The sequence below is a fragment of the Nanorana parkeri genome, unplaced genomic scaffold, assembly GCF_000935625.1.
Source record: "Nanorana parkeri isolate BGI_ZX_2015 unplaced genomic scaffold, ASM93562v1 scaffold1287, whole genome shotgun sequence".
In the NCBI taxonomy this organism is placed as follows: Eukaryota; Metazoa; Chordata; class Amphibia; order Anura; family Dicroglossidae; genus Nanorana; species Nanorana parkeri.
Genome location: NW_017307555.1, coordinates 323,181 through 350,780, shown reverse-complemented (window position 1 = coordinate 350,780; position 27,600 = coordinate 323,181). Strand labels below are relative to the sequence as shown.

The 27,600-nt window shown below is 40.9% G+C and overlaps 1 protein-coding gene across 3 annotated transcripts in view; it reads right to left on the bottom strand.

The window, feature by feature from the left end:
- Positions 1 to 1,465: 1,465 nt before the first annotated feature.
- Positions 1,466 to 27,600, bottom strand: part of PRKCG (protein kinase C gamma) — a 338,573-nt gene continuing 312,438 nt past the window's right edge. For all 3 annotated transcript variants that reach the window (XM_018569099.1, XM_018569100.1, XM_018569101.1), the window contains 4 exons: positions 9,113 to 9,193; positions 7,039 to 7,146; positions 5,767 to 5,907; positions 1,466 to 2,297 (listed from right to left, as the gene is read on the bottom strand). In XM_018569099.1, coding sequence (XP_018424601.1) covers positions 2,118 to 2,297; positions 5,767 to 5,907; positions 7,039 to 7,146; positions 9,113 to 9,193 — 510 coding nt within the window. In that variant the 3' untranslated portion in view covers positions 1,466 to 2,117. The remainder of the gene's footprint in view (positions 2,298 to 5,766; positions 5,908 to 7,038; positions 7,147 to 9,112; positions 9,194 to 27,600) is intronic.

Genomic DNA, 27,600 nt, shown 5'->3' with positions numbered 1-27,600 from the left:
TATAAACTTTTTCTTTCAAATACTATTGTATTTGGCAATATGTCAGTATATAGACACTGAAGTCAGTGTGACTGACACAAAGCTCTATAGGTAAGGGCAGTAGGAGTGGCAAGGGCAAGGATTGACTGCATGAGTAAGCATAGCTTTAAACTCTGAGTGCCCTTATCACCTATAACCCTAAAACTACTTTAAATGTTTTGGATGAAATTCATCTTTAAAGTGAAAAAGTCAACCATTTTAAGCTTTTAACAGCACAGGTCTTACCCGAGAACAGACAACACAAGATGTCTGCTGTTACCCAAGTCGGGAAGAAAACCTTCCTCCGTGTGCTTCTCCGAAATTAACTGCAGTTTGTTACTGGGACCAGGCTGACTTTGGGACTAAGCCCTGTAGACTGCCAATGAGAATGCCTCAATGCCCAGTAAGGGCAACCTTATTGGACAGGAAAATGGCAGCTGACAGGGTTAGAGTCAAATCTCAGTATCAAAGTGAAACTAGTTTCAAAGAGGCACACATAGGAGGGTTTTCTAGGCAGCCAAAGTAGCAGAGGGCATCTTATGGTGTCTGGAAAACATCTACTTTAAATCACTTAAAATGGCTGACAGTGTTACTTTAAGTTACAAATAAAGATTCATGTTATACTTTGCTTGCTGCAAGTAACATACACCATACCATCCATAATGTACTCTGTGTCAATGAACATATTCATTAGAGATCTCTAGAACATGCTTTTCATTCTGCTGTGGTTAAGAGTGTGACTCTTGAAAGTGAAAATTAGCTCAATGAATAACCAATTTATTTATTCTCTCCTATTTTAGTTAATTAGCCTTGTTCTTCATTCAAGTGGCATTAATTCATGTTTCTTTTCCATTTTAAGGGAACAGCATAAACAAGAAGCTGATCAGAAGACATGATTGAACAATCATAAGCTATTTGTATTGGCTTACTACAACAATATACACCATTGCTTTCCCTTAATGACTAGTTTCATATTCCATAGTGTCTGTTTGCTTGTAGCGGAAGAACATGATATCACATACCGTTCTACAGATGTTCTGATGCGCTCTGTTCATATCCTTCCCTATATTATTTTTACAACCTGCTCTCTCGACTGAAAACCTACACAAACCTTGGTTGTGTCTCATTCACTATACACTATAGAAAACAGAAAATTCCTTCCGCTTTGTTCTGGATTCAGCCTAATAAGTATTTTTTGTAAACAAACTAAGTCAATCTACCCAAAAACACTACAATAAAATGTTCAAAAAACACTGAAGTTATATATCAAAATACACCCATGGAAGCCCTAACCAGTTATCCTGCCTTAGACATCCTGATCCACTCTTTGTAGACCAAGTCCAGAAAGACTCAGAGAAATTGATCAAACTAGTGAGTGTGCGTACACAGTATGCTCTTGTACAGCCCATGCATAAAAGCAAATGATCAAGGCATATAATACAGATCTAGATATATTGTACACATACAAGTATATTAAAGGGCCATGCATGCCAGTGCTAAATTCAGTTTGGGGCGGGGGTGCAGGCAGTGTGCAGTCCATTCCAAGGGATGGATGTGGGGGGTGGTTGCAAAAATTACATTGGATCCTTAATGTCTGTCTGAGTTTTAATTCAAGTATGATGCACATCAACAAAGCATAATCCTAGGCGATCATTATGTAGACTCAACATCCATGGTCAGGGTCCAACTTTACCAATAGGTGCATGTCTTCTCCAGGTTCCTGCATGTGACTCTAAATTCTCACTTGATTGCAGGTGACACAACATGAGCTTGATTCTGTATCACAATATCTTGAGATGCTGAATAACCCAGAGGAAAAATGAACACAATTAAAAATTTATCAGCGTTTCACATGGTCTGAACAGAGTGAAATGCCAGATCAGTGTGAGGTCCCAGAAGGAATGGATTCACTATTGCATCCTTGCCCCTCACAGAGCACGTTACAACACAGAGTGCTTTTCCAAGATGCAGGGAGGGAAGGAGGAAAGAAGATGGGCATATATTGCCATGAAAGCCATAATCAAGGAGTATACCATGCTGGCCAAAGGACGGGAGCTTCAAGAGAAAGCCATCTGCTCCTTGTGGTACACGCGGAGAGGTCACACCAGGGATATGGGCACTGGGCTATGTGGATTGCTGTGAACGAACTCTGGATTGATGAAGGTGAACCCAGCAAATTCACTCTGATCGATGCCAGCTAAGACCATTTGATCAGGTGGTGTCAGAACCGGAGCAGCTCGGGTGAAGAATTTGTCAAAGTTTTCTCCACTTTTCCCGCACTGTAACAAAAATCATATGAGTCAAATTTTCTTCTGCAAGTAAATAGCAAACAGCACACATAATGTCCAAGTCAATCCAAACTCACAGTTATGGGAATGCAGTGCTAGGATGACTTACCCAGAGCCTTCTAATGCTTCTTAAGGACTCCATGCCAGAAAATAAATAATATACAGTAGGGTGATTACACTCCTACTGGCCACAGAAGGGAACTAAAGGGCCTGACAGTTCTGCTTCCTTGTATCTGCCTACACCTGCATCTAATATTCTCTTACCCCACCAGTATTAAAGCTGAACCCGGGGAGGCCGATAAAAAAGCACAAAATACATATGTCAGAGCTATTTTGCCTGCCAAAGGATTTGTAATTCTAGCCATTCAGTCCAGTGGTTTACATATCTTTGCCATACAGTAAGCAGGTGACTTGCATTTACTCTTATGCAGTTCAGCAATATAGCCAAGTCACCACCCTGCCCCCAGCATGTGATTGGACAGTGAAAGAGCCACAGCAACCCATCCCCTGTGACTCTTATCTCCTGTTACCCAGTGCTGCCCTCCCTCTTCCAGTCAGAGCTTTGCTGTACTGAGTATTCGAAGAGGCTGATATCAAGCCAAATTCAGGTATTTAAAATTATTTCACTATTGTTGCCCCAACCCTCACTGGGCACAACTGTTCCCATCACTGCCAGCTCAGCACCAGTGCCCCCCAAACCTGAGAATCATTGTTGCTCTCTCTCCCCCCACTGAGCACTAATGTCTACCCCCATGCCTCTAACTGAAGGCGACCGCCTCTAACTTAAGGGGACCGCCCCTAACTTAAGGGGACCGCCCCCCCACCCCCCGCCTGACATTAGGGCATGCTCCCTCCCACAGACACTAAGGCTACATTCACGAGTGGCTATTTTGTGTGGATTGGGACTCCTGTGTTAAGAATCTATGGATTCTTGTGGTAGGAATCCCAGGTGTGTACGTAGAGATGTGGCCGCTGAACCCACTCAAGCAAATGATGGGCTAGGATAGATGATTGTCCCTGAATGCAATCTGTCTGCGTTCAGGGACAATCATAAGATGTGTTGTGGATTACATAGTCCTTACCAACGTTTATTTTGTTGACAGTTGCTGTGTAATTTTGCAAACAATGTTCTTTTGTAAGGTGGGCTAGCTCACTGTCTATTTGTTTTTTCCTTTAGATTCATGTAAATGAGACTCTCCATCATTGGTGGTGGAAGGACTGCAGACTATGTATAGTGTAGACAATATGTAGGCTCAGACTCTATTTAACCATGCTATTTTAAGCCATGTCCAATATTTAATGAAATTTCGCCACAACCATTTTTGGCATGTATTCTGTGTCCTAAGATATCGCCCAGGTTCCTTTCAAAGAGGCTCTTGAACTGCATATTTGCTGGTAGATCTGAATGAGATTGTGTGACCAGATTATAATATGCATGGTCAGCTTTAGACTTAAATGCATATCACCAGGTTTGAGAGATCCAGACACTTGTTTTCAGATTTCAGAATTGTTCCATGTACAAGAGAAGTTCTTGCACAGTGAACATGCTTACAAATGTAGTTATGTGGCACAATAACAGCTGTTCGATATCCAACCAAATATATACAGGGTGACCATCTGCAGATTAGGAGCAAAAGAGCTTAATCTTCTACAGTAATCAACACTTGTTTACGTACCACAGATGCATTAAGTCTGACTATAAACATATCAGCTGGACTGCAAGGTACATGCTTATGTGTAAATCTTACGGACCATGCTGTTCATTGCTTGTGAGGAACTAGAAGGGAACGAAAGTCGCATAATTACGTGCCTGCATTTTCATGTCATCTGACTGATCTCTCCATAGATAACTGATAGATTTACGTTGTTATCCTACTTGACCTACTACTAGGCCAGAAAAAGACCAAAGATCAACAGTTTATTGAATAACTAGATGTTTGTAGTAAACAGATCTGGGGATCTTCGAGTTTTTTTATTTAGCTGTTTAGCTTAAGAAAATAGTGTAGTTATAGCTAGCAGCAGTTCAAGTAGACTTGCTTTGTAATACTGAAGACATTTCACAGCTTAGCCGGGACATTTTTTCAGTTCTAATGAGTGTCAGGAATATACAACAGGATTTATATGCACACAGGTAACTCTGGTTTAACTGGATGAGCAGCGCTAAAAAGATCAAATAGTGAACAAATTGAACTATTACCAATAAATTTGTGTTGAATATCCGTGAAAAGTGATTAAATTAAATAAAATAAAATGAAATTTACCCCTCGTGTGACGAGTGATGACTTCTATTAAGGTGTAACAAAGTGGTAAATTGAAAGCTGCCGTACTATAAACCCGTAGGTCTAGAATGTATCAACCGCATATACAGCGCTACTATTCAATCAGTGGTCATTAAAGTGTGTACATCAAAACTGTTTTAACAGACAATTGTCACCTATTTATAATAAGTGCTAAATCGCAAGTGATGGTGAGAAAGAAACAATAGTGTTTAACAATAATTATTATCAAAAAAAATAAACCATGACAGAAAATTGTCAAACTCTGGTACTAATGTGATTCAAAAATAGAATAATAAACTATGGTGTTATCATATTATTCATAAACAATTTTCTTCCAATTATAGGATATATTTATGTGCACAAAAAATATGTGAACAATGATGATCTCTGTAAAGGGTTAACTCTGTGAATTAAACAAAACATAAATAAAAAATATAAAATATAAACAAAAAAATATAAATGAAAAATAAGAATATGCAAAACGAAAAATAAAGTCTTTGTGATTATTTCAATCGGTTTGAGTGAGGGTGATCAAACCTTCCAGTATTCAGTGATTACACAATGGTTTTTCTGGGGATTGTGTTGTAGTCAACACATACCCCTTTAAATTGCGTACTCACCAAAGGGTTTTTGGCTGTAACAGACAGCCCCACACGATTTGTCCACCGGAGCACGTTGGCCCGATGTCTTTATCGATACTTCCTATGCCGTCACTCTTCTAAGTATAGAATGTTCATTCATTCATGCAAAGAAAAAGGTCCTTCATAGTGCAGTAATTTCCAGGAGTTTATTTAGAAAATAAAATATCAAATACAATACAATAATTCTACCATACCAAACTTGATTGTTGTTAAACCGGCCGGACGTGTTTTTATTGTAATTGCTATTTTATTTTTGAATAAACTCCTGGAAATTACTGCACTATGAAGGACCTTTTTCTTTGCATGAATGAATGAACATTCTATACTTAGAAGAGTGACGGCATAGGAAGTATCGATAAAGACATCGGGCCAACGTGCTCCGGTGGACAAATCGTGTGGGGCCGACCTGTGACAGCCTCATTGTCATAGGTCGGCTAGAACTATGAGGTAAGTGGAAATCACTCATCTCATAGTTCTCCTTTAACAATAATAAAACATAGGACTAAACTAAATTAATAAGCCACAAACAGGAACACTCACAGGACGTGGTTTGAAGGGTGGTTGGATTTCCAGACGTTCTAAACGCTCCCAGTCTATCCAGCGGAAAAAGGCATGGTCGCGTATATCACGTTCCCCATCACAGCCTGAACCAAGGCGTTTCAGTGGATGTTTCGTAAGCAGCTGGAGAAGAAAGGATATTAGACAAGCCAGTTATACTGTTCGTCCTGCAGGGAAATCACAGCAATGTTGTCAACCTGTTCACAGAATAGTCTTAGGTAAATATGTAGGTTTTAACGGGCTAAGTAACAAACAAAGTCTATCTTCAGCTAACATTTTTTACAACGTTTTTTTTTTACTAAATGGATTACAGATTATGAAAAAGCTGACTGTTGTAAGCACCCTTAGCAGTCTTATATGGTTGGTCCTAACTCTGTAATCATCCCTTTTGCTGGACAGCTTGGCCTGCATTTAAGTGCAGAAAACATAAGAAAAAAGGAATGTGAAATAAAGGAAATTCTGTACTAAATACTACTTTTACAGCCATTAACTGCATACACTTACTAGAATACAATTTTCTCATTATAGTGGTGCTTTCATTTTAGGAATCCTACTAAAACCTTCCCCTTTTCAGGATGAACACTTCAGGGGTAATTTTCAACTTTAAAAGCAGATCTATATTTTTCCTACTGCCCTTCTTTTCACTAGGTTTATTAGATCTGACCAGAATGAAATGGAGTATTACAAACAAACCCCTCATAACTGTGTGCATGTTTAAAGCAGAAGAAAATGAGTGAGGATTGTGGCATAGTGAGTCACTTGTTGACCTTCTCTCTCAGCAATTCAGCATTTGCGTTCTTTGGCCAAGACTACAGAGCTTGGGATTACCTTCTCCAGCATTTCCCTAGCACCACCCATGCCTATATGAAAGCCAGACAGTGTTGTGGGCCTACATCCTTAAGCAGCAAGCACCCAGAGAGAGAGATAAATATTTCATATCAGCCCCTTTATAGATCTCTTCCTGTCCGTGCTCACTCAGAAGTTGGTTGGTAAAGAGTGGCAGCTGTATTACGTATGTCCAGTGATGTGCACAATGCAGAGTTATTGGAGGTTCCTGGCAGTGACAGGCGGTATCTCTTCTTCCGGTAAGCTGACAGCTTTTTCCTCCATCATTCTAGGTGAGGCTCTGCCTCCCTTGACCGTACGTCCTAGGGCCTGTCCACTAATGGAGGGCCACATGCATCTTTGAGAGCTACCTCCACTGCCCAACAGCATATATTTATATAACGTTTAAGACAGTATTAGCTTTGTTACCCCTTTGCATATGGAGACAGCCTCTCTGGACATAGATTTGGGATAAGATACGGTCTGCTCCATAATGGACTGGAAAAGCTCATCTTCATCTTCGCCATCAAATGGAGGCTATTGTGGTATTGGGAAAAGGAAGACTGTTTTGTAAACATATTTCAAAAACATACAGAACACAAACTTAACACAGTTTAAAATCTTTATACAAAGCATATATTACCGATAAATGAATACATCCAAACATTTTAAGAATTTGAAGTTCTTTCTTAATTTCTAATTCCTGAAGTCATAATCTGGAAAGGTGCAGTAATTTATATGACATGGATAACACTGACATTTTGCAAATGGATAAAAGTATCAAAGTTGTTAATATTTTCAGCAAATGAGAGAAAAAGCTCATTCACACCATACCACCGTTTATAGCATATATTATGACCTGCATTATAATTCATAGTAATGCAATTCACGGCAATGCATTTGATGGTGTACATTGTGGTCAGTTGAAATGCAATGTTAATTGCACATGAATGCACAATCTACAGTGTGGTGTAACACACTTACATTATAGCACACTGCAATACACAGATACATATCCATTATCAGGTGAAAATAAAAAAAAAAAGCCTAAAAAAAAGAAACTAATACATTTTTGATTTTGGGTTTAGATTTTAAACTGGAAAATTTTTAACTTTGACCTCAATAGTGAGGGACTACAAACACTGCTATAAAGACTATAGCTCCTTCAATTGTCATTAAACCCTTTACAGCAGGTAGGGCATACTGGTCTGTGTGTGGCCCTCTTACTTCTTTGCTGCCCTAAGCGGTTTAAAATTTCAACTGAATAAGGCCCTTGCTGTTCTTTATTTGATAAAATATAGATTTCTTTATGCCATTCTGCAGCCTAATTCTTCAAGAAACATTTGGTGTCCATTTCTCTGGGATAAAATATACATTGCAATTATTACAGTAAAATTAATTACTAAAGTGCAATGATCTTTTTACAAAATTAAGTAGACGTGCCCTCAGAAGATATCATAAGGTCCTTGGAAGATTAATTTCACTCAATTTGAATGTCTGTTTTATTGGAATGTCACATGCCTGTTCTACAGAGAATTGGACCTTATTCTGCTGTCTAAAAGCCTAAAATGTAATATGACATAATTGCCCTGATTTACCAAGTTACAAGTTAACTTGAGGAGTGCTAAATAGTGCTTAATGGGTATCTAAATCCAAAAACAAATGTAATATATTGCAGTTTACCAGTCCTTTGGTGGTGGCTGCGTTAGTTTACTTTTTAGACTTCCTTTCCTTTATGTTCACCCATTGATCAGTGATCAGTGATCATTCCTGTTCTAGGGTGGCACCTTCACTCACTGTACTGAGTCTATTTAGAAGTAGCGTTGTCACCCTAGGCTGCTCTCCTGATTTGGACTACAAACAATGGCCCCTGTCCTCATATCCATTACAAGGGGAGGGGTTTTGTAATTCAAATAAGATAGCTGAGAAAGCTGTCAAAACCGTTTGAGATTTCAGGAGATAACAAGGACACTGAATTTCTAACAAGGCATACAGGCAGGCCCGCCATCAGGGGGGTATGGCCGATACTCATGTGGGGGGCCCGGGACCCTTACATGGGTATAAGCTGACGGCCGTACAGGTGACAGGCGAGGGAATGGAGGCGCCCGAGCCCAAGCAGCGCCGAGCCCCAGCAGTGACAATCCAGTGGCTTTGGAAGAGGCTGGGGTCCCAGCAGCGCTGCCGGTGTTCTGATCTCGGACTGGCCGGAAGTGACATCAGTAGCTCCAGTGGTCAGTAGACTCCGAGAGCCTTATTCAAAACAAACTTAGGTATGTACATTGTTTGTATTACAAAAAAAATAGTGCAATCATAATTTGAGCTCCACTAATTTGTGCCTTTTATATCTGCCTGGAGTTCAATTTAAAGGCATGCTAAAAAGACCTCTTACCTAATGGTATCATATGATATTTTAGCAAGCAATATGCACCACTTAACTGCTTGATTAAATCAGGGCAAATATGTATTTTGACCCTATAAACAAGATCCGAAAAAGAAGACTTACCTGTCCTGCAAGCATTTCATACAGCAAGACTCCATAGGACCACCAGTCAACAGATTTTCCATAAGGCTGATATGCAATAATCTGAAAGGAATTAAAAAAAAAAAAAAGAGTAAAAAAGAGGCCAAGAAATTATTTTTTTAAGTAATCCTGTCGATATACAGTATATACAGTTATATATATATCTATATATATATATATAGATATATATATATCTGTATGTATGCATGTATGTATATGTAAATCTCTTGAATTCAGTTGACTTGTTCAGCGCAGATATGCTTTTCTCCCCCCATTCACACAGGCAAAAACATTCAACCTTCTCTTCAGTAAATTAATATACAGCCATAAAATGCAGGTCATAATGTGATGCTGCAGAGGTTTTATTAGCAATCTATATTACGGTATGTAGAAGAGCCAAATGTATTATGCAATAACATCATTTATCATGAATGCAGCAGTTATTTACCAGACCTATGAATAAAAAGGGTAATGTCCAATGTGTTTTTAACTGTTATGTATACTCTTACTTTTCTTACCTAAAAGACTGGCTAGAACATATTGTGGCCCTACAGGATTGTATCATCAGTACTTCTCTTGGCTTGACGGGATTAAATCATCAGTATCTATGTTGGCCCTATATAATTATATCATTAGTACCTATCATGGCCTTACAGGAATTGGTATCATCAGTACCTGCCTTGGCACTACAGGGCCTATTGTGGCTCTACAAGATTACATCTTGGTACCAATATTTACCCTACAGGGGCATACCATGAGTATTTACACCATATGGCCAAATTTTGGGGACACATGACTATCATACCTACTGTGTAAGGACAGAGGTGCCTAGTGAAGCAGATACAGTTACAGAGGTGCTGTGTGAAGGTGGTTAAAGTGACAGAGATGCTTGGTGAAGGGGGATGCCGCAATAGAGGTACATGATGGAGGGGAGTGAAGTGGCATTGGTGCTAGATGAAAGAGGGTACAGTGACAGAGGTGCTGGGTGAAAGCGAGGGGATTTAGAATTCTGTGCGCTACAGCCATTAATGGTGGCATTTAGCCTATTAAAGAGCACTCACTTGTTACCTGGGTGTGGGGTCCTCCTTGTATGACCTCATAGCGGCTCTAATAAATAAAAATAAAATTAAAGACTATTGGAAGACTCCAGGGCAGGGTTAAGCTAATGTAGAGGTAGGAGAAGCCTCAGGTGCTGTGGTGGGGAGGGCACAACTAGGGCGGGAACTTCTTCTGGCTGTGCCTCACCCTGACCATCCTCTGCACTTAAAATGACAGCTCAGTCCTGCTATTTACACTGGGAGAGCACTGTACACTCCTGATACATAGAGTGCAGTGGACCATTTGTCAAAGTGACAGCAGAGCTCCACTAATTACAGTAATAGAGCAGCTCTTGCAGTGTAGCCTGAACGTCTGGGCTGTGACAGCCAAATCCTGCTCTTTATTAATAAATGAAAACTACTGATTGTAACCTTTATTTATAAATGAAGTCTGCAGCGCATCAACATAGATATTTACTGGGGATGAGGTTTGGATTTGCTGCTGCTATTAGATCACAGAGAAAAAATAATGGTTCTGGTGGGTTTATGTTTGAATTTACCATGGTAATGTTTTGAACAGCCAATAGAGGGGAATTCAGATAAAACAACACCCTCTTTATAAAGGGGAGGCACAGAGCAATTAAAAGAGACACTGTATTGAACCTAGTGTAGGAAAAAAGATAGGGAGAACTGACAAAACTGCATAGGCAGATTAGGCTCTTTGGGCAATCACTGTCTTTGCTGCCTCTGTTCCTATTATGAGGGGCTTTTTTTTGTCATTAGGGAAGTGGTCACTTTTAACTGCTGTCCCTTCCATAGAAAACTTTTTTTGCTGAAAGGCTTTTCAATAAAAAATTAGTTTTTGTTTTAGTGGGTGGCTTTGAGCTGCTTTTTGGTCCCAGCACACCACTGCATCATTTGAAAGAGAAAAAAAAAACAGTGTGCACTTAAACTTATATTTTATTGCTCACATTCACCACGCTCCCCTATCCCCATACTAAAAATAAAAGTTAGTCATACACCAGTTAGGTCTATCCATGATTAGGGCAGGTTCACACTATCTTTGTTCGGGCTGCACTGGCTGTTTTTTCCAACGCAGCCAAAATGCAAGACAAGGCAATTTGCCTTGACATGAATGAGCTCTGTTCACACCACCACATTCTGATGTCATGCGCTTAAAAAAATTACGGTATGCAGTATTTTTTGTGTGTAAATTCTTTATTTAAAGAGACAAAGTTGCATATACAGTAAACAATAAAAAACGGTGCCGTGCTAAAACAGATCAATATACAAAAGAGATCACCAGGATAGGTCACGTATCGGCTAAACAACAGCAGTAACTTAGTTTGTAGAATCAAAGACTATTCTGGTCTTGATACACCAGCTATCATCAACTTAAAAAGAAATGGTAAACATGTATAAACTTAACAAAGTTATTAATAAGCAATAAGTAACAGAAAATAAACAAAAACAGAGAAAGAAAGCAAAAAGGAGGGAAGAGAGAAAAACCACAAAGGAAGAAAAAAGAAAGAGGAGGCAGAGAGAGGGAATCAAGAGAAAGTCAGAACCTACAAGGAAAAGTCAGGGGATGAACAATTATTGCACAACCCCAGGTCCTGTATACGGAATGCAAAAAAAGGAGGTATAGTCATCAGAAAAAGCAAAGTCGTTCCATTAGAACCATATCTTGCAATATTTCTCTGCTCTATGATACAGAAAGGCAGTACGATCCTCCATTGTATTAATTTCTACAATTTTATAGAACCATAATGATAAAGAAGGGGGAAGTCTCCTATCTCCACAAGAGGGGAATACAAATCCTAGCCACATTTACGAGGTGAAATCAACACTTAGCACTTGTCTAGTGGCCAAGAGAGCAGAGAAAGATGCAGGGATAGGTCACTGGGTTGGCGCCCAGGTCTATCCTTATTAAATTGGAGATATGATGTCAGACTTGTTCACAAAAGGTACATATTTTGGGACATTACCATATTTATATTATGTATAATATGGAAATATATGTAGAAGGGAGCCCTCCTGACTATGACAGCACCAACATAAAGGTGCAAAATTCTATGTAACAAAGTAGGGGTTCTATACCAGCGTGTGAGGCTTCTATAACCAGGCTCCAAGACTCTGTTAGAGATAGAGGATCTGTGGGAGAAATACAAGATGTCAGCACTTTGGCCATCGGAAAATGTAATCTGAAGGTCCGCCTCCCACTTATGGAGGAAAAGAGGAATGTCATGAGCAGGAGGGGCCGAAAGAAGACTAAATATAGGACAGGGCATGTCTAAACAATCCTCTTTCTGTACTGATTGCTTGATGGAGTAAGGGGAGAGGAATTATTAATTTTCCTGTGTACTAAGTGTTAAAAATGGGGCAATTGTAAAAAGCTTCCATCTAGGAAGGGGGGGCGGAGTAAGGATGAAAAGTCCAGTAAGGAGGGAAGGTCAGAAGGAGACAAAAGTCTCCTAGTCTGAATTTTCCTTTGTCCTTGAGCTTATCCTCCAATCTGGGGCGGTTACCAAAAATTGGGGACATCTTGGTAGCTTTCCCTGCCACTACCATCAAAAGGGAGGAGGAGCAAGCCAACTTCAAGGTAAGGCCTAATAATGGATGGGCTCCAAACGGTCTACTTCTAGAGTCTGATAGCCAAGGCAGGTCTGCAGGGTGTGACTGTGAAGCTTCTTGCTCCAGGGAGATCCAAAGCTTGGAGTCATCATGTCTGCACCAGTCTAAAATGGGGGTAAAGTGGACGGCCTTGAGAGATAATTGGCCTGGTTGGGAAGGCTCAAGCACCCATGCAGCTTCAGATAATAAAGGAGATGAAAATCCAATTGAGGCTTCTTGCCTGCCCAAATAAATTTGATCCCTAGAAATTTAGAGGGGATTTGCACTAGTAGAGCCTGAAAGAGATAGAGCAACCTCAGCAGTATGTTCATGTTAATAATAGCAGCCCTTCTGAACTAGGTGTAAATCTCTGGACCACCAAAGAAAATCAGCTTTGATGGCATGCAGAAGCGGTGGAATGTTCGCTGAGAAGATGTCAGTCAAGTTTGGGGTGATTTTAGGGTCAGTGACAATAAAGAGAAGATCATCCACGTAGGCAGCAATTTTGTCTTGGCCGGAGGAAGTCGTAAGACCGGCGATGTTAGGGTTCTGTCTAACCTGGTGAGGTAGGGGCTCTAGGGTCAGAATGAAAAGCAGGGAGAGAGGGGACAACTCTACTGTTATTGAGCAAGAAAGGATCTGAAATTGCATAATTCGCCCTAGCAGCCGCTGAGGGGGTAGAATAGAGATAATTTATCCAGGTATGCATATGGGGGCCAAGGCCAATGTGTTCTAGGGTCAATTTCAAAAAGAGCCAACTGACCCTATCAAAAGCCTTTTGTATCTTTGCCCTCTTTAGGCAATACTGAGATGTGGGCCCACAGGGTTTCAGGAGGGAAGCAATGGGAGGGAGATAAAAAGCGGCTGTAAAGAGTGGGGCCAGAGTCAGACCAAAGGATTTATAATACTCCCCAGAGTAACCATCTGGGCGGGGGGCTTTCCAAAGGCTTCAATTATTTCACAGCCGCAAGAAACTTTGCTTCATTAAGAGGAGCCTCAAGAAGGTCTGAAGATAAAGAGGGCAACTGGGGAAGGCCAGCCTCCGAAAGATAGGTCCTGATTCTTGAAAGTAAATCAGACGGTGTATCAGAAGAGGTACAAGAGATATTATAAAGATGGTGATAAAAATCATGGAAACGCTGTGCAATGGCTTTGGATTGAAAAAGCTGGGTTCTATTTTCATCACAAACATGATGAATGGAAGATCGTAAGGTAAGGTTCCGTAAGGATTGGGCCAGCTTCTTCCCAGGCTTACTGTCAAACTCATAAAATGCTCTCAGAGTCTTAGTCAGGGCTGATTTCACTTTACACAGCAACAGAGAGGACAACCTATTCCTGAGCACCTTAAGTTCAGTAGCAAAGCATTGGGCTAAGGAATACAGTCCATGAGATCAGAAATAGATTGCAAAAATTGTTTCTCCAGAGCAGCACCCTGAGAGATAAATGCATCCCGCATAGTATATTTATGAATCTCCCAGAAAATCAGGGGTGATACATCAAGAGTCACTGGCGGAACTACCAGGGTCGCAGCAGTCCCAAATGCGACCGGGCCCTGGCGTTCCAGCACTTGTGGGGGGCCCAGAGAGGAAGAAGAGGGCCCCCCAAAATAGTGCCGCTCCTTCCCTGCGCACAGCCACTCGCAGCATGTACGGGCGGCTGTGCGGCAGGTATGGAGAGGCTGTCACTGGTCCCGCAGAATGTGCTGCAGGCACCGCCGGGCAGCACATTCTGCTGTGTGAGGACCCACTACTCTTAGCCCCGCCCCATGGCCGCAGAGACGAGGAAGAGGGCCCTGCAGGAGAGGGAAGGTAAGTCTGGAAGAGAAGGGGGGGGGGCGGGGAAGTGTGTGTGTGTCATGCTGATTTTTATTATAATGTATTGCTGGGACTTGTAGTCCCGCATATCTGGTGGTATTCTGCATTGCTGTATAATGTTTATACAGCAATGCTCCAACTATGTACGACTAGAAGTCCCAGCAATGCATTATAGTGGGGGGTGCTGGTGGTATTCTGCGTAGCTGACTTTTATTATAATGTATTGCTGGGACTTGTAGTCCCGCATAGCTGGTGGTATTCTGCATTGCTGTATGATGATTATACAGCAATGCAGAATAGCTCCAACTATGTAGGACTACAAGTCCCAGCAATGCATTATATTTTTAAGTAGGGATACACCACTGCCAATACTGGGCATTTTCACAAATACTCATACTCGTGAAAATGCCCCGATACTAAACGCAGATAACGGTGTTCTGTCGAGAACAATGACGTAGTCGAATTTGCTGACCTCAGCATCTGCGTTTGCGCACAGACCAGTGTTATTGAGGAAACAGGGATTTATTTACAAAGTATTTCGTTTAAATTGTTAATTGTGACTGTTTCATCCGCCATTCACTGACATGGATGGTATATTATTAACTGTCGCAATTAATCATTACAAACGAATAATTTGTAAATAAATGCCGGTTTCCTTGTTAATCCCATCTGTACGTAAGCGCAGATACTGGGTCAGCGTTCTCGACAGAACACCAGCACTAAAATTTTAAACAAGCGACTGCCTGAGGCCCCACGCTTGCTGGGGACCTCAGCAGCCTTCCTGTTAACCATGCGGTGCCATGGCGGTTGGGGGTGCTTCATGGTTTCTTGCACCGGGGCCCTGAAGGTTCTGGTTACGCCTCTGTCAGGAGTTGAATTTTCTGAGAAGGTGCTGGCAATGGTTTCCTGTAGTTCTTCCCAGAGAGGTCCCTCTTGTACCATAGAGGTGTACAGTTCCAAATACCAGGCTTTTTGGGTCACATTACATGTGACCCAATATAAACATATAAACATATTTAACTATAGGAAGGTCCGATTGTGGAACAAGGAGATAACTAATGCGGGAAGAATAAGAATGGTCAGAGGAATAATAAATGTAGGTTTTCGTATCAGGATAAATGGACCTCCAGGCATCAATCAGCTTGTCTCCATAGAGAAGCTGCTTAAATCTACGGAGAAGAGAAAATGACTTATGAGAGGCTGATACATCCAACAACGGATCCAGCTGATACATCCAACAACGGATCCAGAGCCACAGTGAAATCTCCACCTACAATTAGAAGGCCTTCCACAAAGGACCTAAGTGTGTTGAGAGCAAAGTCCAGGAATGTGACTTGATTCTGATTAGTAAAAGTTGGCAAGAGTAACCGGCATATTGTTTAAGACTCCTCGGAGGAAGAGGTAGCGGCCATTACTATTTGCTAATTTTGCTAATAAGTGCCAATATAGAGCCTGGAGATCAGGATGCTCACCCCCTTTGATTTACCCACAGGGTTAGTGCTATGATAAGGTGCAGGGAAGCAAAAGTCACATAGTTTTGGATGGGAATCAGTTTGAAATGTAGTTTCTTGTAAAAAGCCAATCTGGGCCTAGTCTCCAGAGCTCCCTAAGAACCAGTGGCAGAACAGATAGGGGACTGGGGCAATGGGTGTGCCAGCAACCGAACGCCCCCGGATGGGATATATAAGAAAAGAAGAAAAAGCAAGAAAGAGAAAAGAAGAAAAAAGACAAAAGAATATTAGGAGGTAGAAAAAAGGAAGACAATAAGAGAAAAGCAAAAGAAGAGAACAAGTAATTAAGATAACACAACTGGCTATAACTAGCCACTAGTCATTATTGGTGGCACCCCCTGAGTAACAGGGTGAGACAGAACAACGAAGCTACACAAAAAAGGGCGTAGAGTATAGTCATTTATCATCTGAAGGAGAACACCAAACTAAAGATCATGAAGGTACCAGCAGGAGGGAGTAGAAAAAAGGCGTGTGACAAACTATAATATAAGGAGAGGAGGGGGGAGTGAGGTAAAATACGTGGGATAGATAGAAGAGAGAGGCACTACTATCATTTAGATGGAATATAAACATATATATGCCATCGCCATCACGACAAGGAGAACTAGGCCAAATGACCAAAGAGGAGTTAACAAATCGGGTAACAGAGTGGCTCCCACATCAATGGGACGATGTCATCTTACAGTAAGTAGGCAAGCAAGGGACAGGTCTCTGAATCATAGCAATTCATAACACGACTGTAATGCAAATTAAGACCATAAAGGTAAATATATATATAGAAACAATCACAGGTAGAGATGAAAGGGCATTGCCAACAACTACAAAAAAGCAATATGATGGTACAACAAACAGACGCACAGCTCCGGTCTAGCCAGGGACCCAGGTGTTTCAGACAGACATCAGGCTGAAGGGGCGAGTGGAAAAAAATACAGTACATTAATAAGCCTCAAAATTCTCAGCAAGGAAGGGGCACAGGAAAGGTTCTCTCCAGGACAACAAAGTAGTGAGATGGACAGCACCAGGGAACAGGGCTGAAATGCAAGTACAGTGGTCAGAGATGGAAGGAGCGAATGGCACATAAGGTCCAGGGAAAATAAGGGAGACAGCTATGAGTCACATGTCTTACGTTTCCCTGCAATCCGGAGTGTCAGGAGGCGAGGGACATGTGTCCCCTGGCACGGTTTTGACGCTCTCTCGCAGGCAAGAAAGCAAATGAAGGCGAAATGTCAAAAGCTGTCCAGTCTGGGACAGAGCATGGGGGATCCCCCAAAAATTGAAAATTATCTTGAAGTTGGGATGGCATCTGAAGAACAAAAGACAGCCCACCTTTACGGACTTGAGTCAAAAGAGAAAGCCCCAATGATAGCTAGCTCCAGGATGGCGAATCTTCGAGAAGAGAGTTAAGGATCGCTATCATAGTGGTTGTGAGGTAGCTTCTGGGATCCCCTGCAGCTTTAAGTTGTTCCTGCGGCTGTGGTTTTCTAGGTCATCCAGGTGCATGTGCAGCTGCAAGAGATGCTGATCTGCGAGCGCACATGTAGATTTCACACGGTCCAGATGAGTGGTTACTTCTGAATATTAAGTCTCGACCGCAGTCAGCAATGGATGCGGTGATGCTGCCCAACTCCTGTTTGTAGAGAGCAGTGATATGGGCAGTGTGAGAGTCCAGGTCAGCCTTCGTGGGAAGGGCAGCCAGTAAAGCTGAGAGATCAGCGGTGAGTAACAAGTATCTAGAGGCCGCAGGTGGGAGATCCGGCGATGCAGGACTATGAAGGAAAGGAGACATAGAGCCTCGAGAACCCTCGTCAGCTGCAAGAGATTTCCGATCGCTGTCCTCCAGGAGAGAGAGGCTCTGGTTCACAGCCATTGGAGGCAGGGAAAGTGGCCTGGCCACAGGGGTTCAAAGCGCAAAAAGGAGTGAAATAAGTGATATCCAGTTTATGAACTAATTGTTCTTTTGAATCAATTATTTTCAGTGAACTGGATGAGTCAATTCCTCTGACTGAACTGATTAGTTTAAAACAGCTGAGTGTTATATGAATAGGAGAGCAGGACTTGTAATATGATCCTAAAGTGAGAGCTCAGCTCCTGCCAGCCCCTCCCTGCAACTACTCAGAACTGAGAAAAAAAGAACTCTAAAGTACACAGAGTCAAAGAATCGTACGAGTCAAAGGGGGTGATTTACTAACCTAAACACACACACACACACCAGGTGTGTGTGATTTTCACACAGCAAAACGTATTTATCAACCAAAAAGTCTCTAAAAGCATATTTCCACTAATGCCATATATGGAAAAATCATGCACATGATGCATATTTAATGCTGCTTCACAGTTTAGACAAAAATGGTTAGCTCATGCATTTACATTCCTGTATTCATCAACGCAAGCAACACAACATAGAGCTAATTTACGCAACATCACCTTGGAATTCATTCAGGGCTTTGCACAACACACCTGCTGGGTGTGTACACATTACAAAGGTGTTTAGATTCCACCCATAGATCATGCTGGGAGGGAACACACTGCAGAGGTGTATACACGTTCGTGGTGTGTTTATAAGGTTAGTAAATCAACCCCATAGAGTCTCTAGTAGATGCACTGATGCACTGAATCAATGGCCAGGTTGCAGCAATGATTTAACTCTCTCACTCCAATGTTTTCAACGACACCTAACACATGTGATGCAATAATTTTTTACATACATGCCCTAAACATGTTTATTCACATGCAGATGCTAGGGGCAACAGGGGTGGTTTAAATTTTGTAAAACAATGTGTACTTTTTTTTAACCTAACTTATTTACTATCACACAGGAGCTAAGAAGCTCCTATGTGATAGCGTTTGGAGTTCACAGGTTCTCTTTAGATGAGATCAGTGTCGTCACTACTGGTGATGCGCGATCAGCTGTGTTAATGAAAGGGGCTTACTACGCATGCGCACTGGATTCTGATGAGCTGACGTCACAGCTAACATTGGTAGCCATCAGATTTTTCTATAGTGTTTACAGCGCAATAACGATTTGATTTTACTACCATGGGTACTGCACGGCTGCAGATTTATTTCCCTTTGGCACGGCAACAATGAGGGTGAGTACAGTGTCAGTATAAATGGTAAAGGGATGTTGGTTTGGTTACTTCCACATGCGCATTCATGCCACCATAGCTTGGCCACGCCCAGGCAGTACTTTTTTTAAGCTCACCGTAGAGAGAAATGGCACAACTGCATCGCACCGTAGTGAGCCCATAAAACTTACACTTGTGACATTTTAATAAAGTTCTAACAAAAAAAGAAACAGTGCACTGCAGCTTGATTGAGGGCATTGGCACTGTCCAATGACATGCACACCAGCAGCCGTGCGGTTGAGTGCAGCCGGTGGCGTGAACATACCCTAAAACTGTCCTACTGCTGGTCAGTTTTATACTGCTGTATCACTTGCGGTATCTTAATTCTTGTAGTGAATACCTTGCCTTTGCCCACTCTCCCCCATTAAAAATGCCCTGCCACCTACCAATTTTACACTGCTGTATCACTGTGGTCTCTTAATGAAAGTTTGACAAAAAAATGGGCTAATTGGCCAATGGCAGGACAGTTTTGAATCAGCTAAAAGTATGCGAAAAACACTATTTTCAAACTGAAATGAATCATATTGCATTGTTGCTGCTTAATATAAGCCAAGCTAATTACAAATAATTAAATAATTCCACAGCCAAAATAAGCTGTCAGAGTACATGTCGATAAGGCTGAATGTAAAAATCGGACTGTAACACCATGTAGAGCTGTAACCATTTCGCTGCCACACATGTTAATATGCACATTTTAGGCCTGAAAATTGCTTAAAGCCTCCAAAATGAAATATTTTTTTCAAAAGAAGAGACCCTGGAGAATAACTTGATGGCAATTACAATTTTTTTATGTCACATAATATAAGCGCAACATGTTCATCAAATCCAAATTTTCAGTAAAAAATGCAATCACATACATTTTATGGCACAAAGACATAATATAATACCTCATTTTTAAGTAAAATATAAAAAGATGAGGTTGCATTAACTAAATTGATACTAACACGTCAAGCCTCAAAATTGCGCCTGTGAAGAAGTGACATAGTTGATGCTTGAAAAGCCTTAACAGGTCATACATTTAGAGTTAACTGTGGATAATGGCCCTAGAAGAACTGTTCTACTCATTGCTAGCAATAGATATATGCAAAAAAAAAAGTGTTTAATTCTACTTTAAGCTAAGAGAAAATGTACTTGTTCATAAAGAGAATTTTCACATAGTTTAGTAAATGAGGGTAAACCATGCTGCTGTCAATCGCCCAATCATGTACAAGCAAAAAAAGCTGTTTTTTTGAATTATCCTTGTACATGATTAGGTATTGATTGAATTGCAAAGTCATTTTTCACTTAGCAAAGTGAAAACTGACTTTGCAAAGTGAACATGCTCTAATCCGTTATTCAGTCAACTCTATCTATCTATCTATCTATCTATCTATCTATCTATCTATCTATCTATCTATCTATCTATCTATCTACCTATCTACCTATCTATCTATCTATCTATCTATCTATCTATCTATCTATCTATCTATCTATCTATCTATCTATCTATCTCAATATGTAGGTGTCAGCATTATTGGACTTTCAATGTGATCTGCAGTGCTACATATATCCAACAATGACATTTTTACAGTCCTTATTATCTTCACCTTTGTGCTGTGGTGCACATAATACAACCCAATAAAACAACAAAAGAGCCTGGCTAGCAGCTCCAATGAAGCAATGCTCATGGTAAACCTTCTTTACTGCTGCTGTGACACAACTGTAAGACATAATTACAGAATGATGCAAATCATGTATAACAAAAAAAAATAGCATACTTCACTTTACTTAAGTTCTTGATCTGATGCTCAGTAATAAAATGCGCTGGTTTTTTTCTGCAAGATATTGCACAAGTCTGCTTATCTTTAACAACCTAACCTAATTAACACATAGGAGCTACTGTATAACAGGGGAGCCAAAGAGAAATATAACACCCCTATCTGTTACTAACAACATAAGTGTTAAGCTATGCAATATAACTTCCTAATAATAATCTCATGCATGCTAAATATCTATATAAAAACCATATAAAAACATGCTAAATATCCAGCACTTCAGATTTTATCTGCGTCTATCAAGCAACTTTACAAACTCACTGGAGGATATCCAAGGAGTAGTACACCTTAATGGACACCAATGCCTACTGCACAGTACATTTCCTATGTTGTAACATAACACAAGGAGACAATTTATGGAGACAGGATCAGGAGAGAAGGTGATAGTGTAGCACACGCCCTAAAAAGCTGCAGAGAAAATCTGGGTCATCCATTATAGCCATGTCTAGGTGATTCAGGTTCTGACTACCACCCTCCATGGTGACCGATAAAAGTGAAATCCAGACTGTAGGTATGGTGCTGAAGAACTTTATTGATGAACTTCAGGAAGAGAGGTTGAGGGTCAGGATCATCCAGCCTAGTGTAGACTTCTTTAAGCAATAGGACAGAGTAACTTCTGCCATCACAGACTAGGACCTTTAAGCCAGACATGGCAATCTGTTTGTAGAGCACCTGGCCGAGCAGTACTTGAATCAGAAGTCATTGGTCATCTTCATCCTTGGTATCAGTAGTAACCACTGGGCCCCCAGACTCAGGCCTCAGTGCAAGCACATGGCTAGTTCCCAGGCTTTAGGCCTAGCCAAATCAGACAGTCCATAGATAGGACCTGGGGGAGGAAGAGAGCTTACATGGTCCACCCCAAGTATTTATCTCTTCTCCAAGCATGCACCACTGGCCATCAACCTCCAAGCGAATGGTCAAGGAGACATACATATCCACAACAATCTCCCATTGGCTGCCCTACACCATGGCCAGGGCACACCCAGCAGCAGGTAGACGCAAATGATGACAGACTGACCAGGAGAAACCAGATGAGCACAGACTACAAATTAGCACCAGACTGACCAATCTGACAATGCCAAACCTACTAAGGACTCCTGCTTACAGGGTGCTACAATAGAAACGTGCTCCATGGTATTAGTAAGACAAATGTACCATCAGCTTGAAGTGTTTTTGTGAATGTATACCCCTAGAAACCTGCAATACCTGTTCAAATCAACCAGACATAAACCTGAGCAGTTCACACTACGGTTACGGATCAGCTGAGGTTACTACAAGTCTAGGTAACCAGTTAGAACCAGGTAGATTCAGAGATGCAGGCAGCTTAAAGACCCTTCCCAGGCATGTCTAATAGTCATTACCCAGTGTCCTGATCCTCAGCTTCCAAGGATGCAGGGAGAAGTAGCCTGCAGAGCATGATACAGAGCTAAGGGGAGATTAAGGAAACTGGTCACCAAGCACATAGTGAATCGGCATTGGTGGATGATTGGTGGCAACATTTCCTGACCGATTATATCTAAAAGGAGCTTTTCACTGCATTAAGAAGTGCCCTAACAATACATTTTCTTTTTTTTTACAGTTAAGACTTTTTTTTATTTTAATAATACAATACATAATAAAACATTTTACATCCATAAATACATAGTTAAAACAACAATACAAAACCAAACAAAAACAACAAAAAAACAAAAAACAATAACACCAATAAACAATTTCTCAGCGTACCATATTGCCTATATTACATTTCTCCACAAAATACCAGTAACAAATAAAAAAGATGTTATAACCAAACTACTTTTCTACACTTATCCCACATCTTACCATATTTACCCATATTGCCTTTATGTTTAAACATGATTCCCTCAAATCCAACCACTTTATCTAATTCTTTCTTCCACTCCTCCACGGAGGGAGGCGCTGCTGAAATCCACCTAAAGGCTATACTACGCCGAACCACCAACAATGCCCTCGTTATAGCCACCTTCGTATAGGACATTACATTTTCACTTTTTTATTATGCCTTACTGTTTGTGGAAGTCTCAACAAAAAATGAAGCACTTTTAAAGCTGACCTATAGGTCATTAAGCTGCTCATCACAGTAAAGTGATATTAAAGCTTTCATTGTTATAAGTTATTTCAGGGGTTATTGAAATAACTTACAGTTTTTGCTGCTCCTTCTTGTATCTCCCCTCCTTTTCCATCCACCAAAAGCTTCTCCCTGGACGCTGATCCTGATGTCCGCACTTTGGGTGGCTCCTTTCCCTTCTATGCTCCCATGGAGCCACCCGTTTGTGCGTGCTCCCAGATGATGCCATGGACAAGTCTTCTTGCATCCATAGAATGAGACAGCCCTGGTAAGAAGCCACTCCCCTTTCCTCCCTACTCCCTGTGAGAGATTACAAGAAAATGGAGCCTCTGCAGTCCCTAATGCACTGTGCATGTGAAGCACTTAGGGCGTGCGCTCCACTACCAGTAAGTTCCGAGAACCACCGCTGTGGACCTACGGCTGTGAACAGCAGGGTATGTTGTGTATTGGCACACACATAGACCTAAAACAGTACTGTGCCATGTTTTATTGATTGCCTGGAATGCATTTAGCTGAAAAAAAAGCTAAGTGTTCAATACTACTTTAAAGAGACTTGGTTGGTAGAAATGGTGGGGCCAAGTTTGACATTTACAAGAAACACTGATATGTGCTTTTAAAGTAACACTAAACAGGAGTTAAATCTTAAAAATGCTTTGAAATACCTTAGCTATTAACAGAAATGTAGCTTATATGTGTATCACTCGGCTGTAGATCCTCAAATCATCTCTGAATTGGTGCGTACACTGTCCATCCTTCTGGTTTCTGTGTCTGTTGTAAAATAGCAACCGCTCCAAGCTCCTTCCTGTGATGGACTTCAATCTCACGTTTAATTTGCAAATTTATATCGAGACTGTAGTCCATCATGGGATGAGCTTGAAGCGGTGACTATTTTACAACACACACAGGGACCATGGGAACTACAATAGCCACTCTCCAGAAGAAAGGACAGCGTCAGCATGAATCCAGAGTTGATTTGAAGATCTATAGCCGAGTAAAGCACAAACAAGGTACAATTTTGTTACTAGTTAAGGTACTTGAATTCCTTTTTAAGGTATAACTTCTGAGTTTGTCACTTTAACTTTGTCTACCAATATCTCCAGGCCTAATCTGACATAGCTCTTTCTCTGAACATAACCTCTGCCTCCAGTATGTTCTTCATATTCTCAGTTTGACTTAATCAGGTTTGATAAAAGGGTTACTTTAATTTGCCTCTGTTTAGGCTTAATATGAAATTTTATCTGAAGTAAAAAAAGAATGACCCACAAGTGCAGCGATACATTCTGTATACAGTATTGCAAATGTGTGCAAAATGGTGCAGATGGGTTTCCATCCATGCAGGAGCAGATGCTGAAAGATGAAAGAACATTGTAATTCCCTTGATAAATAAGTCAGAGTCTGATCTTGTATCCAATTTTCTGGCCATCTGCCCTTTGTGTATATTTGGGAGACAGACTAATACATTTACATTTTTCCAGTCTTCAGCAAAACATGCCTGATGAAAAATATTAAAACTGTATGTAATTAAAAATCAGAATATTCTTTTAATATTAAGAGATTGTGAAATTAGTAACAGCAGTAATAATATGCTCTGCTTACATACAGCAAAGCTCTGAAAGCTTGCATTCTATCATGGCTTCTAGGGGGTTGTTTTTGAGATCTTGAGGAATGTTGAATTAAATTTTACTTACGTAGAAGGACATTATATCAGAATACAGCATTTACAAAAAACAGAAAGAACGTCCTGTATATATTATAGATAAGTATGCATATAGAAAACTAACATAGACTAGCATTGCACTACAGTGCTATCAACTGCTCAAAAGACAATTACAGTCAGTGGTAATTTCCAACACCCCTTCTCAACAGCATATGTGTTGCTATATGACGTTTAGCTTCTCTTGAAGAAAACTGTGATGATCCTTTGGCAATGGCTTGGTGAGTGCATCCACAGTCATTTCTTCTGATGAGCAATATTGCATGTCGATATTAGCTTCCTTACGTGTGCCTGGTTTTATTTTCTTGGAGAGATTTTATTTCTTCTCCTGCCTTTCCTTATTGATTGGCTTTGCGTTTTTTTAATTTTTCAATGTTTTCCAACAATGTTGGTTCGAGTATTCTATGTGTCTTAGCAGTATATGACAGCTTGCTGGGTGGTATTCCCTTTGTTGCCCAAGTGAATGTTCTAATTTCAGGTTGTTCAGCAGAAGTTCACATGGAACTTGACATATCCATTGTGAGTTCAACTTATTGTTACGATTCTTGTGTAGCTTCACTTTGCTCAGCTTTCTTTGCAAGTTCCCTTCGCAAATTCACTTCACAACTTGCCGGCATCATTGTTTCTGGTGATGGGTTCTCATCTAAATAAAAGCTGCAGCTTATTGTCACTTGGTCAGTCTTTGGGCGGAGGATTCTATATTCCTTATTTTATTCACTATAGCCCACTAGAATACCTTCTATGGCTGTGTTCTCCAATTCGGATCGCTTCTCCTTTGGAATACAGGCATAAGCTTTACAGCCAAAAACTCTAATGTGCCCTAGGCTTCGATCCATGCCACATTTCAAATGGGGTGCTTTCAATGGCTTTTGATGGTAGTCTGTACCTTTGCAGTCATAACTGCTTCTCCCCAGGACTTCTTAGGTAGGTTGTAAGGATGCACCGATACCAATTACTAGTATCGGTATCAGTGCCGATGCCGAGTATTTGGGCGAGTACTCGAGCGAGTACTCGTACATTCACTTGGGCGAGTACTCATACTCGCCCAAATGCTCCGATGCCTAGCCTGAAACTTCCGGTATCAGGAAGCCGAGGCAACGTGTAATTACTTTCTCGTCACCTAGTGATGAGAAGCATGGTGACGGCTTCCCTGCTAACCGGGAAGCCGGGTGGCGAGTCTTTACATGCTAGCTTACCGGATAATCAGGAAGCCAGGTGGCGAGTCATTACACGCCGCCTGGCTTCCTAAATGGGACTTCCGGTACTCGATATTTGGTATCGGCGAGTACCGAAAAAATAAATATCAGTACTCCTACTCAATACCGAAATACTGGTATCGGTGCATCCCTAGTAGGTTGGCATCTGACAGCATGCATCTGGCCATTTCTATAAGAGTGTGATTTTTCTGTTCTGGTTCACCAGTTTGTTCAGGAGTGTATGGTGTGGTGGTCTGGTGTACTATACTTTGCTTCTTCAGATATGATTCCACTTACTGATGTATTACCCTCAGTAGTCAGTGTGTATTAATCCTGGTTTCTGTTGAAGTTGTGATGTTTTATTCTTGTGCATCATCAGATAAGGTGTGGTGTACCTGGAATAATGATCAGTGAAAGTCAATAGATATTGGTTTCCGTCTGCTGTGGGAGTTTTCATTGGTCCGCACACGTCACTGTGTATGAGCTCCAAGGTCTGGTGCTCTTTCTTTGAGTAGCTTGTGAAAGTGGGGTACATGTGGCCTTTCCTTCCATACAACATTTGCATGTCATGAGCATTTGGCAGGGCAGTATGGTTATATCTTCTGATAAGCCTCTATTTATAATGTCTTTTATGGCTTCTGAGTTTCAGTGCCCTAGTTGTCTGTGCCTTAGGTGAATACATTTGTTGTGTAGAATATGAGTGGCTGTCTTGACTTGTGTGTCTGTGGTGATGGGTCTGTATAGGCGTTTTTCCTTTTGCGAGAATTTGCTTATTATTTCGGATTGTATATTTATACCTCAGAATTGAACTGTGAGACCATTATTAGCAAGGGTTTTCACTGATAGAAGGCTTCCTTCTAGGTCTGGGACATAGAGTACATTTTTCACGAGCATACACTTCTTGTCCCCTGACGGTGTGATGCAGTTCAAGAATCCTTACCTTCCACAGTAATACTTTTCCCGTTTGCTTTGAAGACTTTGTCCTTTGCGCTGAAATCAATTTCTGTGAGGAAGGTCTCATCACTAGTCATGTGACTTGTTGTGCCTGAGTTGACCACCATCTGCGTTGTTCGTTAGTACCACCATCCGTGTGGTATTCTGTTTAGTCACTTTAAAGGTAGCTCACCATGATGTGCCTGCTATTGCCTTTGTGGCTAGCTCCTTCTCTTGTAGATACCTCTAGCTTTCGCTGCTTGGCTTTCCAGATGGAACAGTTCTTTTTCTTTTTTTTTAAGCATGTAACTTTTTATTGCGTTTTACAAAATACAATATATAATGCAACTGGTGTAAGACGAAATATTTCATGCATATTTGTATACAGACAGGTTACCAGCCGGCTCCCTAAGTATTTTCGTCTTTGAAATATCATAACATCAGATACAACAAATCAAACAATGAAAGCAAATATTCAAATATACTACAAACTTGTAACCTTACAGTGTCAGAACAGTTCTTTTTCATGTGACCATGCTTTTTACAGCGAAAATACGCTGCTTTGTTTGTTTTGCTTTGAACTCTCATGCACCTTTAAGGGCATTCTCGTTTTCTTCATTGTGCAGA